The 13,600-nt window shown below is 50.7% G+C and overlaps 4 protein-coding genes across 4 annotated transcripts; 3 read left to right on the forward strand and 1 right to left on the reverse strand.

Annotated features, from left to right (window-relative positions):
- Positions 1-377: 377 nt before the first annotated feature.
- On the forward strand, positions 378-4,472 carry ALTATR162_LOCUS5385 (uncharacterized protein; the record flags this gene model as incomplete). Its single annotated transcript, XM_043313004.1, has 5 exons — positions 378-558; positions 609-936; positions 2,006-2,399; positions 2,447-4,052; positions 4,105-4,472. The coding sequence occupies 5 exons, from the start codon at positions 378-380 to the stop codon at positions 4,470-4,472; spliced, it is 2,877 nt and encodes a 958-aa protein (XP_043168939.1).
- Positions 4,473-6,497: 2,025 nt separating this feature from the next.
- Positions 6,498-8,886, reverse strand: ALTATR162_LOCUS5386 (uncharacterized protein; the record flags this gene model as incomplete). The annotated part of the gene is made up of 2 exons (XM_043313005.1): positions 6,498-8,157; positions 8,204-8,886. The coding sequence occupies 2 exons, from the start codon at positions 8,884-8,886 to the stop codon at positions 6,498-6,500; spliced, it is 2,343 nt and encodes a 780-aa protein (XP_043168940.1).
- Positions 8,887-9,135: 249 nt separating this feature from the next.
- ALTATR162_LOCUS5387 (uncharacterized protein) lies at positions 9,136-10,494 on the forward strand (the record flags this gene model as incomplete). The annotated part of the gene is made up of 1 exon (XM_043313006.1): positions 9,136-10,494. One exon carries the CDS (start codon positions 9,136-9,138, stop codon positions 10,492-10,494), a length of 1,359 nt encoding a protein of 452 aa, XP_043168941.1.
- A 2,064-nt stretch (positions 10,495-12,558) lies between these two features.
- Positions 12,559-13,143, forward strand: ALTATR162_LOCUS5388 (uncharacterized protein; the record flags this gene model as incomplete). Its single annotated transcript, XM_043313007.1, has 1 exon — positions 12,559-13,143. One exon carries the CDS (start codon positions 12,559-12,561, stop codon positions 13,141-13,143), a length of 585 nt encoding a protein of 194 aa, XP_043168942.1.
- Positions 13,144-13,600: the final 457 nt, after the last annotated feature.

The following is a 13,600-nucleotide window of genomic DNA, read 5'->3' on the forward strand; positions in this document are numbered from 1 at the left end:
GTCCAGACCAATCACGGTAGTCCACGGCACCGCCGCATCGTGGACCAATCAACAAGAGAATTGACCGAGGGCGACATCATACCACCAGCCACGGGGGCGCAGTCCGTGTGTGACGCTGCTGGAAGGCTCCACGCTCTCTTGCGACCCAGACCATCACTCCACCTACACTTGCGCTCTGTCCTCACTCACGCGACTGACCAGCGCCTACACCTATACAAAGCACATTCCACCGGTTTGTAGGACCACAAACAACAACAACCGAGACAAGCACCAGCTTTCTTTCCATACCCAACCTTTACCGCCCACCGCCCACTGCAGCCCTACCTTCACCTATAGTGACGCCTCAGCCTCATCCTTTCAGAAAAATTGAGCGTATAATGCAGGAAAGCATGACCTTCAAGTCGGAGTCGACGTCTGGCACAGCGTCTAGTAAAGCGAGTAGTTTGTTCGACTTGGACGAGCATGGCAACAAGTCTATTCTCGTGTATAAGTATCGTTCAGGCGCAAAAGGTCTAGAGATCAAGACAGAGGCCGACCTTTGCGCTGAACTTGACCAAGGTAAGTTCCCCACTGCCTGCTGGTTTGGCCCCAACTAAGGTAGCCCCTAGACCCGGCATTACCCTTCATACGCGTCACAAGGAAGCCTATACCGCGCGGCAACAGTCGGCTTGACATCCTTAACGAGGACCTTCTCGCCCCATCGGAACGCGAAAAGTACGCAAAGAAGCCTACCCTCAAGGCTTCCGTCGCAAACGTGGGGCTGCCCACGCTCGCAAAGTGGAAACACATGATATTGGGGAGTTACGACGACCTCTACATCGTCTCGCGGTCGCATACGCCTTCGCCTGAGGCGAGCAAGAACAACAGTCCGGAGTCAAGCCAGCACGTCACCCCGGCCCATACCTTCCCCAACGAAGCATTGCATAATCCGGATGCGTAGGTGCGTGGCCGGACTGGGCTGGGTGTTATTGGGGAGATAGACAGAGGAGAAATGTCTTGAATCCCCTGTGTTGGCATGGCTCTCTAGTCTCCCCATGACCACACACTCCTTGCACGATTATACGTTTCCTAGCTGTCATTACGCGATACCCAATGAGCTCGGCGCTGGATGGAGTTTACGTTGTCTTTCTTTCCTTGAATTATCTCATGTAGTTTGTCGCTCTAGAGCAGAATAAGATTATGCCGCACGCCTGTAAGTCGGTAGTATGTAACTCTTAGCAAGAAAGACCACTGCAACCCTCAGGCACTCTTACCATTCCGACCATAAGTCATGCACCTAGTCTAGCATGAACCCTTGACTCAGGATCAGGATTGCTATGTGTACATGGGAATGTGTAAAGGATTTGTTGCTATAGTAAAACCGACTGCCACGTCTCTTGAATGCATTCGCTGTTGTTTTGCCAACAGTAGCGAGAGAAGCAATATCCAGAAGACAAGAGACCCCCTGTATGATAACACCAGTTCATGCCGAGGAAGGAGCCGCTGCACCAGGATCGGTTGTCGCCAAATTAACGTCATGACAGGTGTGATTCGCTACTGGAGTCGTCGGAAGAATGGTTACAGGGAAGACGTGTGAAGCTTTTCTCTCCGTATTGCAGCGCAGAAGCATACTGCCTGCATTGTTTGTATACACGTGGGTGGCATCGGACCTTCTAAATGGCTGGGCGCAACGGCAGACCCATCTGCGGCTCGTCCAGACAACACTAAGGCGCGGCGCTCCACCCAACTCTGCACATGCAAGCGGGGAGCCTTCACTCTTGGGCCCGGTCTTGTTGCGCTGGGGCCCTGCATTCAACTTCTGAGCTTCTGAGCTTCTGAGCTTCTGAAGCTTCCATCGCGAACTCGTGCACAGCATTGCTATAACCATCCTATCACGGCTCGACGTCTGCAATCGTCCTCGTCTCGCCCGGCATGAGGTTTGTAACCCTGGCAATGCGCTCACGCGCGCTCCTCCAATCGTCGCACAGCGTGGATGATGTCAACGGAAACTAATGCGCGTCTGCAGGTTTGGTCAGCAACTCAAGCAGTCACTCAACAAGGAGTGGATCTTCTACTACATCGACTATGAAAACCTGAAGAACTCGCTGCGCGTCCACCACATCTGGGATGAGAAGTCGGAGCAGAGTTTCGTCGAGCAGCTAGAGAAGGAGCTCGACAAGGTCTACACGTTCCAGCGCGTCAAGGCCGAGGAAATTATTCGTCGCATAGCAGCATCCGGAAAGGAAGTCAACGATGCCGTCGCACGCGCCCAGCAGGAGCCTGAAAACAGCGATAAGTTCGAGGAAGACTTTGATCTACTTGAGGAGGACCTGAGCGACATTATCGCCGACGTCCACGACCTCGCCAAGTTCACGCAGCTCAACTACACGGGCTTCCAGAAGATTATCAAGAAGCATGACGTACGTATTGGCATAGCTGGCAATCTGTAAAAGCTAATTGAGTACAGAAAAACACCAGCTGGTTCCTCAAGCCCGTCTTCGCCGCCCGTCTGAAGCGCAAGCCCTTCTTCCAGGACAACTACGACTCGTACGTGGTCGAGCTCTCGAGACTCTATGATATCGTCCGCACCCGAGGAAACCCGGTCAAGGGCGATTCATCCGCTGGAGGCAAGCAGCAGAACTTCGTGCGCCAGACAACCAAGTACTGGGTGCATCCGGACAACATCCTCGAGTTGAAGCTCATCGTTCTCAAGCACCTGCCTGTACTCGTCTTCAACCCCAACAAAGAGTTCAACGAGGAAGATTCTGCCATTACCTCCATTTACTTCGACAACACCGACACATGGGAGCTATACCAGGGCCGTCTGAAGAAGACGGAGGGTGCTGAGGCTATTCGCCTGCGATGGTATGGAGGCATGTCTAGCGACACCATCTTCATTGAGCGTAAGACACATCGCGAGGATTGGACAGGCGAGGAGTCCGTCAAGGCGCGCTTCAAGCTCAAGGAGAAGAACGTCAACGCATACCTTCGTGGTGAGCTCAGGCCCGAGCAGATCTTCGAGAAGGAGCGCAGGGAGCAAAAGAGGCCTGAGAAGGACATTGCTTCTGACGAGCAGCTGGCCCGAGAGATTCAGTACCGCGTACTAACCCGCAAGCTCGAACCCGTTACGCGATCCTTCTACCACCGTACCGCTTTCCAACTTCCTGGCGATGCTCGCGTCCGTATTTCTCTGGACACGGAACTTACCATGACCCGCGAAGATAACCTAGATGGCAAGAGGCGCGCCGGCGATAACTGGCGTCGCATGGACATTGGTGTGGACTGGCCGTTCAAGCAGCTGCCAAAGGAGGATAAAGAGCTCTTCCCTTATGCCGTCCTCGAGGTTAAGCTTCAGACGCAAGCTGGAGGAGAGCCGCCTCAGTGGATTCGCGACCTCACATCTTCCCATCTCGTCGAGGCCGTACCAAAGTTCTCCAAGTACATTCACGGCACAGCCACACTCAACCCCAAGCGTATCAACCTGATTCCATACTGGTACCCCCAGATGGATGTGGACATCCGCAAGCCTGTTAGCCACAAGTTCGGCATTGAGCGCCCTGGAGCGAGCAACGATATCAGCACCAGCGGTAACCTCGACGATGATGACAGCGAAGACGAGGACGCCGTTATGGGTCTACCCGCAGTTAACGGCAATGAGGATGATGACCGATTGAGGAGGCTTCGTGAAGCAAGGGATGCCATGGAGCAGAATGAGATGGAGCGAACCCGCGACTACGGCACTCTTACGAACGGCAACGATCCCAATGCGCTTGACATTGAAGAGCGTGTCGCCGCTGGACGCAATCGTGACGAGGACTACCCCATCTACGACTCTGACAGCGACGATGACGACGAAGAGTTCGAGGCTGCTAAACGACAAGGAGGTCTCCGCTACGCGAAGAAATGGATAGAGCGCACTGTCACCAACGTGGGCTCTACGGTGCTCTCGAGCGTTGCAGCCATCATCCCTAAGCCAACACCTACCGATGTTGGTGAGGGAGGCTTCTCCCTTGGTGTACCCTCGTGGAAACAAAAGGGCGAGGTGAAGAGGTTCAAGGCGCCAAAGGGAAAGCGTGAGTTACTCCGATCGTGTCACACTACCAACCTCTACTAACATCATGCCAGGCATCCACGTTCCCGTCCGCGTCGAACCCAAAGTTCAGTTGGCAACCGAGCGCACTTTCCTCTCCTGGCTCGAATTCTCCATCCTTATCGGTTCTATTGCCGCTACATTACTCAATTTTGGTGACAGCTTAGCTTTTGCAGCTGCTTGGGCGTTCACTATTATCGCTTGTCTTGCGCTGTGCTATAGTGCAGGACTATACATTTGGAGAGTGAACAAGATCAAGGAGAGGAGAGCAGTTACATACCACGATCGCTGGGGACCGACGCTGCTCTGCTTGGGCTTGTTCTGTGCGGTAGCCATCAGTTTCGGGTACAGGTTTGGAAAGGGTGGTGTTGATGGGGGACTGAAGGGTGACATCAAGGGTTGATTATATCGTGAGATGCACATGGATTTGCGGAAGATGGAATTTGATGTTTTGAATTTGTCATGACTGACGTTTCGAAGCAGATATTCGGATGGAAGGGATGCATTACTGGCGTTACGTGTACATAAAACTGCACATAATAATGGGCATTATTGTACTTTTGACTACTCCTGTAACATGTTGGAAGGAGTGAACTTGGTGATATTCAAGGTTTCCTCGCAGCGATGTGGAACAATAAGCTGTGGATACGTGCACCATGGCCAAGAGAAGAAGGGTATTAAATCCTGTCATTCAGGTGCCTCCATACTTCTTCCATCACACCACATATGTTCTTTACTTAAAAATACCGGACGGACTTCAAATGTCTGTCGCTTTCTCAAAACTTGATCCCCGCTTCGCATGGCCGAGTCTGCCTATTGTTCTTACTCAAAAAGATATCCCCAAGGCTTTGAACACAACCTGAAAACAAGATAACAAAAACTTTGTTCTTCTTTCTGATGTGAAAGCGCGACACCAAACCATACTTGCAGAGCGCCCATGTAGAGTGCGAAGAATGCGGGCTCACCTGGGACGTTCAAGGAATGCATAGATTTCTATAGAAGCGACTGCCTCCTCCTCTTTGTCTTGCCTTCTGTACATCGCAACCCACAGCTCTTCTTCACTCTTTTTGTTGCGTTGAAGATCTTATCCAAAATTCAATGTATGAGTCACATGTGCTTCTCTAAAAAGTAAAGGCATGCTTCTCATGAGCAGTTGGTGACCGTCGTTCCGAATCCCAGTACGATCAAGATGTGCTCATGTGTCATACCAGTACTTCGCCTGCCCGAGTATAAAGACATACCTGCTCGACTGCATTTCCTCTCCTTCTACTACACACTCGTCACTTTTGAAACATCAAAAAAATGATAGCAACGTCCATATGATTGTTCCTGTCTTCAAAAGTCGTGAGGCGGTTCGACATGCTCAAGACTTTTGTCTGAGTGATCGTAATACCTTTTTCTCCAGATTCTCCAGAAAAAAGGGTACCCGAGATGGTTCTGGAGTGATTGCTATATACCCCAGTGCATCAAAAGGGGTTTGGTTACGCACTGATGCATATGTGTATCAGGTAGGAGTGGAAATGTTCAAGCAAAATTTCCATGCGCGAATAAGTACATAGTGGACTAATAAAAAGACAGGGAAGAAAGGCATGGGATTCTCTACGACTGACTCCATTTACAAAATAAACTGCGCCTTCTCATTCGTGTATAAAACGTGACTCTTCATTCCTCTGTCTTCTACCTCGTCCATTACAAACTCTGTCGCCTGTTTTTCAAAGTACGACACAGAAATGACATGAGTGCTCCGTTTCCAAAAACAAACCTACTAAATACTAATGGAACTGGACTGGGGAGTTTACCTTGAATCAATTATTAGAAACCCCCCTCCCCCTCGAAACGCATCTACATGTTTGTGACGCCAAAGATTTCTCAAAGTCGGGATGGGTAGAATCCACTGACCAATTTGACCGTTTAAAAATAACGTCTATCAGAGCCATGGAGTGAACGACGAAGCGTGGTGTGATACTAAGGCCTGGATCTTGAGTTCAAAGCTACCTAGCTTGCCAAAGAGTCGAGCTAGAGGAATTCGTCACATACAAAAGTCTTTGCGTAGAGCCCTAGGTTCCAACTGGCCAAGTCATCCCTACTCACATTCTTCGAAAACGGTCTATGCGTATGAGCAAGCTACCAAAAACCCATGTGATGCCTTCACATGTGCTGCGCTCGTCTTTGTATTTGTCTACCTCTCACAAAACCAATGGCTCGTGTCGAACCCGTTTCGACAAAACGGGTCCATTTCCAAAACACCGTGGCGACTGTTCCATGTGCGTTCCTCTTCGCATTCTAGACCGAAAAAACCCACAGTCGAGGCTAGATGCTTGAGAAGACGTGGTATCAAATCCGCAAGCTCCACTAAAACAACAGTCGTAAAATGAGACCGTATATCATCGGAGAGAAGATGAACATAAAAAGTGACATTAAATCATTACTACCCTTCCGTCCTCACCACTCCCGCAGAAGTCCTGATATCAAATTCCACCCATCTCGCCCTCCCTTCTCTCCTTCCTCTTCCACCACTCTCATCTATACTACCCGGATTCATGACTGTGCAGCCAAAGTACTTGACCACAAACGCTGGGGCCTCACTGTCCGCTAACACCAAACTTGTTGGCAATGGGTAGAGGTTCATTGTATGAGCAAAGTCCCAATGTAGTGGCCGTGCCGAGAGCGGGAAGGGGCTAAGATGTGATTGTGAGAGAATGGTTCTGGTGAGCGCGCGCGCTGTTTGTGTGTCAATGTCGACGTCTGATTTCTGTTGTTGTTGTTGTTGATGTTGTCGGGGTGGTGGCCCCCTGAGATCAAGATCCATGGCGTCCTGCTGCTCTGCCTCTTGTTGTTGATGACTAGGCGCGTATGGCATGTCATCATCTACATCTGGAGGCGGCTTGTTGAATCTTATCGATTGTCTCTGCAGTCTTCCAGCCACGTCGTCCCTCAGTATCGCCATCTCGCCCTTCACGCCGAACCAGCTCAGGCGTGAGGGATTAGATGTCCAGATCACTTCTCCTTCTTTGCCCTTTGCTTTACCTGCACCCCATATCTCTCTATTCGCTTCAGCTACCACCTTCCTGATTCTGCTTGTAAACATGGTCGGAATGGGTTTCCTCGGTAATGGTGTAGCGGCACCGGCTGAAAACGCACTCGGCCAGGCGTCGTTATCGCCGGGAACGAGAACAAGTGTGGTATGCGCGATGAGAGGTTGGAACTCTGCGAGAACAGAGGCAAGTGCGTCAAAGTGTTCCTTGTATTCTATGCTGCCCGTTCCTGGCACGCCTGCAAGACTGGCTTTCGAACTGAAGTTTCCCATCAGGATGATGGCGAGGGGATAGACTGGATGCGCATCCGTGGGATCAGGGGTGCATGTGCGTAGGAGGGTGCGAAGGGCGGACAGTGTGGATGGCACGTCCAGATGAAGGTCTGAGGCTACAACAATGTTGTGTGCTGTGCCGAGATCGAGGAGTTTCGACGCAATCTTGTTCATCCGAGTACCGGTCGCACGCTGAGAACCAACGCCCAGGAAGTCTGTCCATCCGAATGCTGGCCCAGCCAAACTGTTCTTATCGACCTCTTCGGCACCGCCCAGGGTTGCTGTTCTTCGTTCGCTGGGAGGGTGTCCAACTGAGAAACCAAGGAATTTGCCGCCTATAGTGCCGCCAATGCCACTGCTGCCTCCTAGAGTTGATGTAGCCCCGGCATCCTCTTCGTAGCTACCCTCGACTAGAACGATCATGCCTGGTGCGAAGTATGCGCCATTCTCAGGGATTGGGCGTGCGTGTTGAATATCTAGGGTAATTGTGCCTGTGAGATCAGATAGAGAGAGCGCACCGGTGGCTGAGACTGTGAGCATGCCTAGCAACAGATGCGTGCTTCCAGTCCGACCAAGTAGATTGGCGATTGGAGTGATAGTGTTCATCTGGGATGTCGCAATCGATCCCGTCCGGCTGAGGCCAGCAGAACGGGCTGTAGAGAAGGTAGGTGCTTGGAATGTCTCGTTACGGAGTATGCGCTGGTGTACGATGTGGTAGCGTTGACGGAAGAGCTCGGTCTTGTGTGATGGATCTGGGAATAGCGATGGCTTTTTGGCAGACCTGACGTGGTTAGCAGATGTTCGATTCCCCTCTGATCTCTACATACTTCTCAAAATGCTTCTGAGTGGCGTTATATATCAGCTTCGGCTGCTCGAACGCGCCAATGACCTTCATCCACTCTCTTGGATCTTTCAGCAGGTCTTCTTCTTCATCCTTGTCTTGTACTTCCAGACTGGACATGCCGAAACTGCTAGTGCTATCCAGATTCGGACGATTAATCTGACCAGCTATCTCAGGTCCAAAGTTGAAACTGCTTTGCCTGCCCAGAGTCGAGCCTTGGACCACCCTCCCTCCGCTCATTGAACCTTCGAGCGTCTTGAGTATGCCTTTGAGCGTCTCATTGTCGCCTTCTACGATGACTTGACCACCGCATTTCTTCCAGCTCTTTGCGACCTCCTCCAATACCTTTTCTGCTAGACCTTCCTCTCTCCATCCTGATCCACAGTGCTTCCCTACAAACGTTGCTAATGCTTGGAGAGCGGAAGATGTGAGGGTGAGGTTGTGTTTCTTCGTAAATGTTCGAAATGCGAGCGGTCGTAGTGTCGCCGGTGGGAGGAGTATGGGAAGAACAGTGGACTTCCCGACTGGCTTCAATGCAGGCGGGGCGCGTATGGGCGCTGTTCTGCGGGGATTGATGGGATGAACCGGTGTTCCGAAAGCTGGCGATGAAGACGGGATTAGATCTGAGGGGACCGCCGAGGGCTTCTCTGGTCTTCTTGTAGTCGCCATATTGGTTGTGGTGAAGGTAGTTATCCTGTGTTGCGATGGTGGTAGTTCGTCTGCGATTCCACTTTACGCGTGCGACGCGTTCCAGCGCGATTTCGCGCTAGAGGCTAAGCTACTTTTCCCAGCAACCACCAATCGTCCTACCCAAACACAACACTAAACACCTCCGACGCTTATCTCTGCCCCCCAGTAACTCCAGTTTCGCTGTCGCATACCTATCACTAAACCCACGCACCTGACCAAACTCACACAATGGCCGACCCTACAACTGAACCGCTCGCGACCGTCACCGAGACTGAAGAGCTGCCCAGAACGAAAGAGAAGATGGGCGAGTTGTCGCAGGCTGCCTCGATTCACTACTCCACCAAGAACTATGACGCTGCTGCCGAACACTACGCCGATGCCGTCGAAATCCAAGCTGAGCTCAACGGCGAGATGGCGCCTGAGAACGCCGAGCTACTCTTCTACTATGGGCGCGCGCTCTACAGGGCTGCAGTCGCTAAAAGCGATGTGTTAGGCAATAAAGTGGCATCAGAGGAGAAGAAGAAAAAGCAGCCAAAGGCTAAAAAAGCGGCGAAAGCAGAGGCCGGTGAAGGGTCAAGCGCCGCGAAGGCCGAGCCTAAAGAGGAGTCTGTAGAGACGAAGCCGTACTTCCAGCTCCAAGGCGACGAGAACTGGACCGATTCCGAGGACGAAGACGATGACATGCAGGACGGCGAGGAAGAGGAGGACGATGACGACCTCGGCAACGCCTACGAGATCTTCGAGCTAGCCCGCGTCCTGTACGAGAGGCAATTAGATTCGCCAGAAGGAGATGCCTCAGACAAGGGCAAGGGCAAGGCGGAGCTGAGTCCACGGGCGCGCATAATCAAGGAGCGCATCGCAGACTGCCACGGTTTCCTTGTGGAGATCTCACTAGAGAATGAACGCTTCCACGACGCCATATCAGACGCCCGTAAAGCGCTCGCTTTACAAGAAGAACTATACCCCTTTGAGCACGAGAACGTTACAGAGGCCCACTACTCGCTTTCCCTCGCGCTGGAATTCGCATCCGTCTCCAAAGTACGAGAAGATCAGACTGGACAAACGACCGATGCGTCCGCCGAGCAGGAACAAGGAAAGGAAGATGAGCATGGCATAAACTGGGAGCTGCGCAAGGAGGCTGCTGAACAGACTGATCTCGCCATACAAAGCCTTGAAGCACGGTTGAAGAAGGAAGAGGCAGCACTCAGCTCCGATGCGCTGAAACCAGAGCAGAAGAAGGAGAAGCAAACAATTATTGAGGATAAGAAGGGCATGCTTGAAGATCTCAAGACGCGTCTTGCAGACCTAAAGTCAGATCCCACGAAACAGGAGTTTGATAGCATCGATTCGTCGGTGTTCAAGGGATTGCTAGGAGGGTTGTTGGGAGCAGATGCAGCAACACAGAAGGCGAAGCTTGCGGAGGCTACTAAGAGCGCGAATGATGTCTCCGGCATGGTGAAGAAGAAGGTCAAGGCACCTGCACCGGTAGTATCAGGGTCAAATGACGCTAGTAGTAGCAAGAGGAAATTGGAAGTTGATGATGGTGGTGCGGATGGCAAACGAGCAAAGACTGAGGAGCCCGTGTAAACTACTTATATCGCGGGTCAGAAGATCAAGAAAAGTTAATGAGACATGTTTGGTAGTTTTGTGAGGTAAGTTGAGTTCAGACATTGGAATGTGGTCCCTTAGGTATAGGCCTACGAATAGTAACAAGTGTTGGCTTGAATTCCTACTTTCTATCATATACCGTAGCTCCAAGATCGGCACGAATTTGCTCTATATATCATTTACGAGTAAGTAAACTGGTAAATGAATAGGCTTTGGAAATTTGTACAAAGTGTAGTTTAAATGTAAGGCAGGGCGACAAACTTGCTACTAGCGAAAAAAACCAAGATACATCCAGTCACGTCGTTTGAGACATCTGCCCTCACATATAGAGAATTCTTTGAATCTAGTACAAGTCAAGAAACCAACGCCTGGGATTTTTTGCCGAAAAAGTTCAGTATACTTTCTACAATATGGTAAATCCCGGAGGAGTTTTGGGGTCTACAGCTACTTAAGTTAGTCGAATGAGAGCAATTATGAGGATATGGTACCTTGGAGAAAACCGTCGCGCATATTTGAGTTCGAACGCCGGCGGTCCAATTCCCTTCCTATGTGCTTCTCGTCGATACGAACGCCGTTGAAGACAAGACGTATACTGTTATGACGTATGGCAAAGAACAGAAGCGGAAGCAGACGTAGTCGTTCAGGTATCTGTGTCCACCAAGGTTCTTTCTTAATATTGACTGACGGTGATAAACAGGCCTTGAGAGGATCAACGGAACTGAATTCGAAAGACGTGATACAATGTAACGATGGGAACTTTGCCCCTAATCCGCCTGCGTATGCCAGTCAAAACCATATCGTCATCATTGTCTCCCCCTTCCGGACAAAAGCATTAGTGACATGTTAGGGAAACTGGACCAACACAACTGGGCGAATGGAAGGATAATTACCACATATAGTGAGCCCTGTTAGAGGAAGGATGTTTCCTAGATACCCTTGGATGCTCCTGACCACCAAGGCTTGTCCGTACATACATTATGTAGGGGCTAGTGTATGGAATGATGACGCCAATTGATTTTAAAATCAATACATTTACGAGACTTCGATTTAGTATGTCTTTTCTACGCCGGTTTTTTACCGCCTGTCCAGGGTTAGTGGGCTGAACTTGATGGTGTATGCCCAGTGGTATCGCTGCAGGCTGTAGCCATCCACTGGACATGAACTTACCATTTTTCTTCTGCATGGCTTTGGCTCTTCGCCTCACCTCAGCTTCGCGATGTCTTTCGTGCCAAGATGATCTAGCTTTCATCTGTCTTTCTCTGTTCGGCACGTTGTTGCTGCTTTTCTATATGTTGTTGACCCGTTAAGAACACAATGGAGTATGATGTACGATACTGCTTACCAGCGCTCTTGACCTCCAACCTTTTGGCCATACTATCTGCCCGTTCATGGTGCTTTGCACGTTCAGTGATGTAAGCAATGTGTCGATATTATTCTCAGTAAAAAAAGATGGGGTCTTGCAGCTCAAGCTGTGTAAAAGCTCATTTAGTGGTGCATTGAAACGACGTAGGATAATGGGCGAAAAGCTTAGTGCTGCCATGACCGGAATGACGCAGAGAGGAAAGATCGGATGAAGTAAATATGAAGATGTTCTGATGCCTCCTGCACGGTATGTACACGGATGTTACTCTGTAGGTGCCTCGAAGGAACAACCGCATTATGCAAGGGGTGTCTGCTTCCAGCAGGTGTTATTTAGTCTCGTACCATCGCGCTGAACGCTTGTGACTCCAAACATGGTGGTGAAACATAACCAGAGTATACGGTTTGAAAGATTAGTGGGATAACGATCAGTTGCGATAGTTGTAAAACGCGAATCGCGGTCTATTGTACCAAGTTCTTTGCTTCCAGTACGCTGCGGATCGAAGCGGGGCAAAAAGGCACGTGCGGCAAGCGTACGTCATCCTGGTACCGCGCCTTCACGTACTCGTCAGCCAACCCTAAGCTTCAAAGATTCCTTGCTCGCAAATCCAACGCCCCGGAACACAACTGAAAACCCCGAGACCTCTATCACACGATCATCCAGAAAGTACAAGCATCGCAGTCATGGCCTCCAACCACAACGACAACCCGTGGGCAGACCAAGGGAATCAACAGGGCCAGAGCCACAACCCCTACCAAGCGTACCAAGACCCGCCTCAAAATCCTTATGCCCAACAACCACCTCCGAATCCATTAGGTCAACATCCTCCTCAGGAGCCACACGCCCAGTACCCGCCTCAACACCAGGACACGTCTCCATGGAGCCAAGAGCCAAGCCAAGCTCAATCTCACAACCCATTCATGCAGGCTCAATCTCATGAACCTTCTCAACAGTCTTATCATCAGCAACAAACCCCCCAACCTTCTTACTCCGACCAGTCTTCCTATCCTGGACAAGAAGATGTTCCGCCAGGCCTACCGCCTCGCCGCACAGCTACGGAGATGGCGCTGCCCACTGGACAGGACCGCTCACATCAGATTGAGGTGATGCAGAGCTACGAGGCTGCGGGACGAAAAGATGACGATGACGAGAACGTCGAAGCGCTGCAGCGAGAGTTCCCAAAGATCGATGGAAGTCTGATTGCGGCGATCTACGGAGATACCAAGAGCTTGAGCGCAACGAGAGAGATGTTACACGAATTGCAGTGATGTAACTTCGTGGAAGCGCTGCATCTTGACGGATGAGACGATGAAACATGAGTACAAGGATGAATATATGCTGAGATACTTATGAGCATCATTGGGATGAGTTTTGTTGCCACATAAAGGTGTTGTATCTGCATAGTCCATATGTCGGAGATGTGCTTTTGCTCACCAAATACTTTGTGAAAGACTTTCTTCTTCCCCGCTTTCGTGTGTACTGATTCTGCTTCATATATTGGTCTTTCTCGCGAAAGCATTCCCATTCTCTATCTGGGCCGAGTCTCGCGTGAAAGGCTAAAGGCTCTATTTATACCCGGGACGCACGGGCTTCGTGCATCGGAATTGCATCCTAAACCTCGCAGCACCTCGAGGCGAGACTCCAATCACCAGCATGAGCGTCTCTTACGCGCACCGAAAGCGCCCACAAGGTTCCTGGTTCGACAACTTGCGAAATCAACCTAAT

The sequence above is a fragment of the Alternaria atra genome (genome assembly GCF_907166805.1).
Source record: "Alternaria atra isolate CS162 genome assembly, contig: 25, whole genome shotgun sequence".
In the NCBI taxonomy this organism is placed as follows: Eukaryota; Fungi; Ascomycota; class Dothideomycetes; order Pleosporales; family Pleosporaceae; genus Alternaria; species Alternaria atra.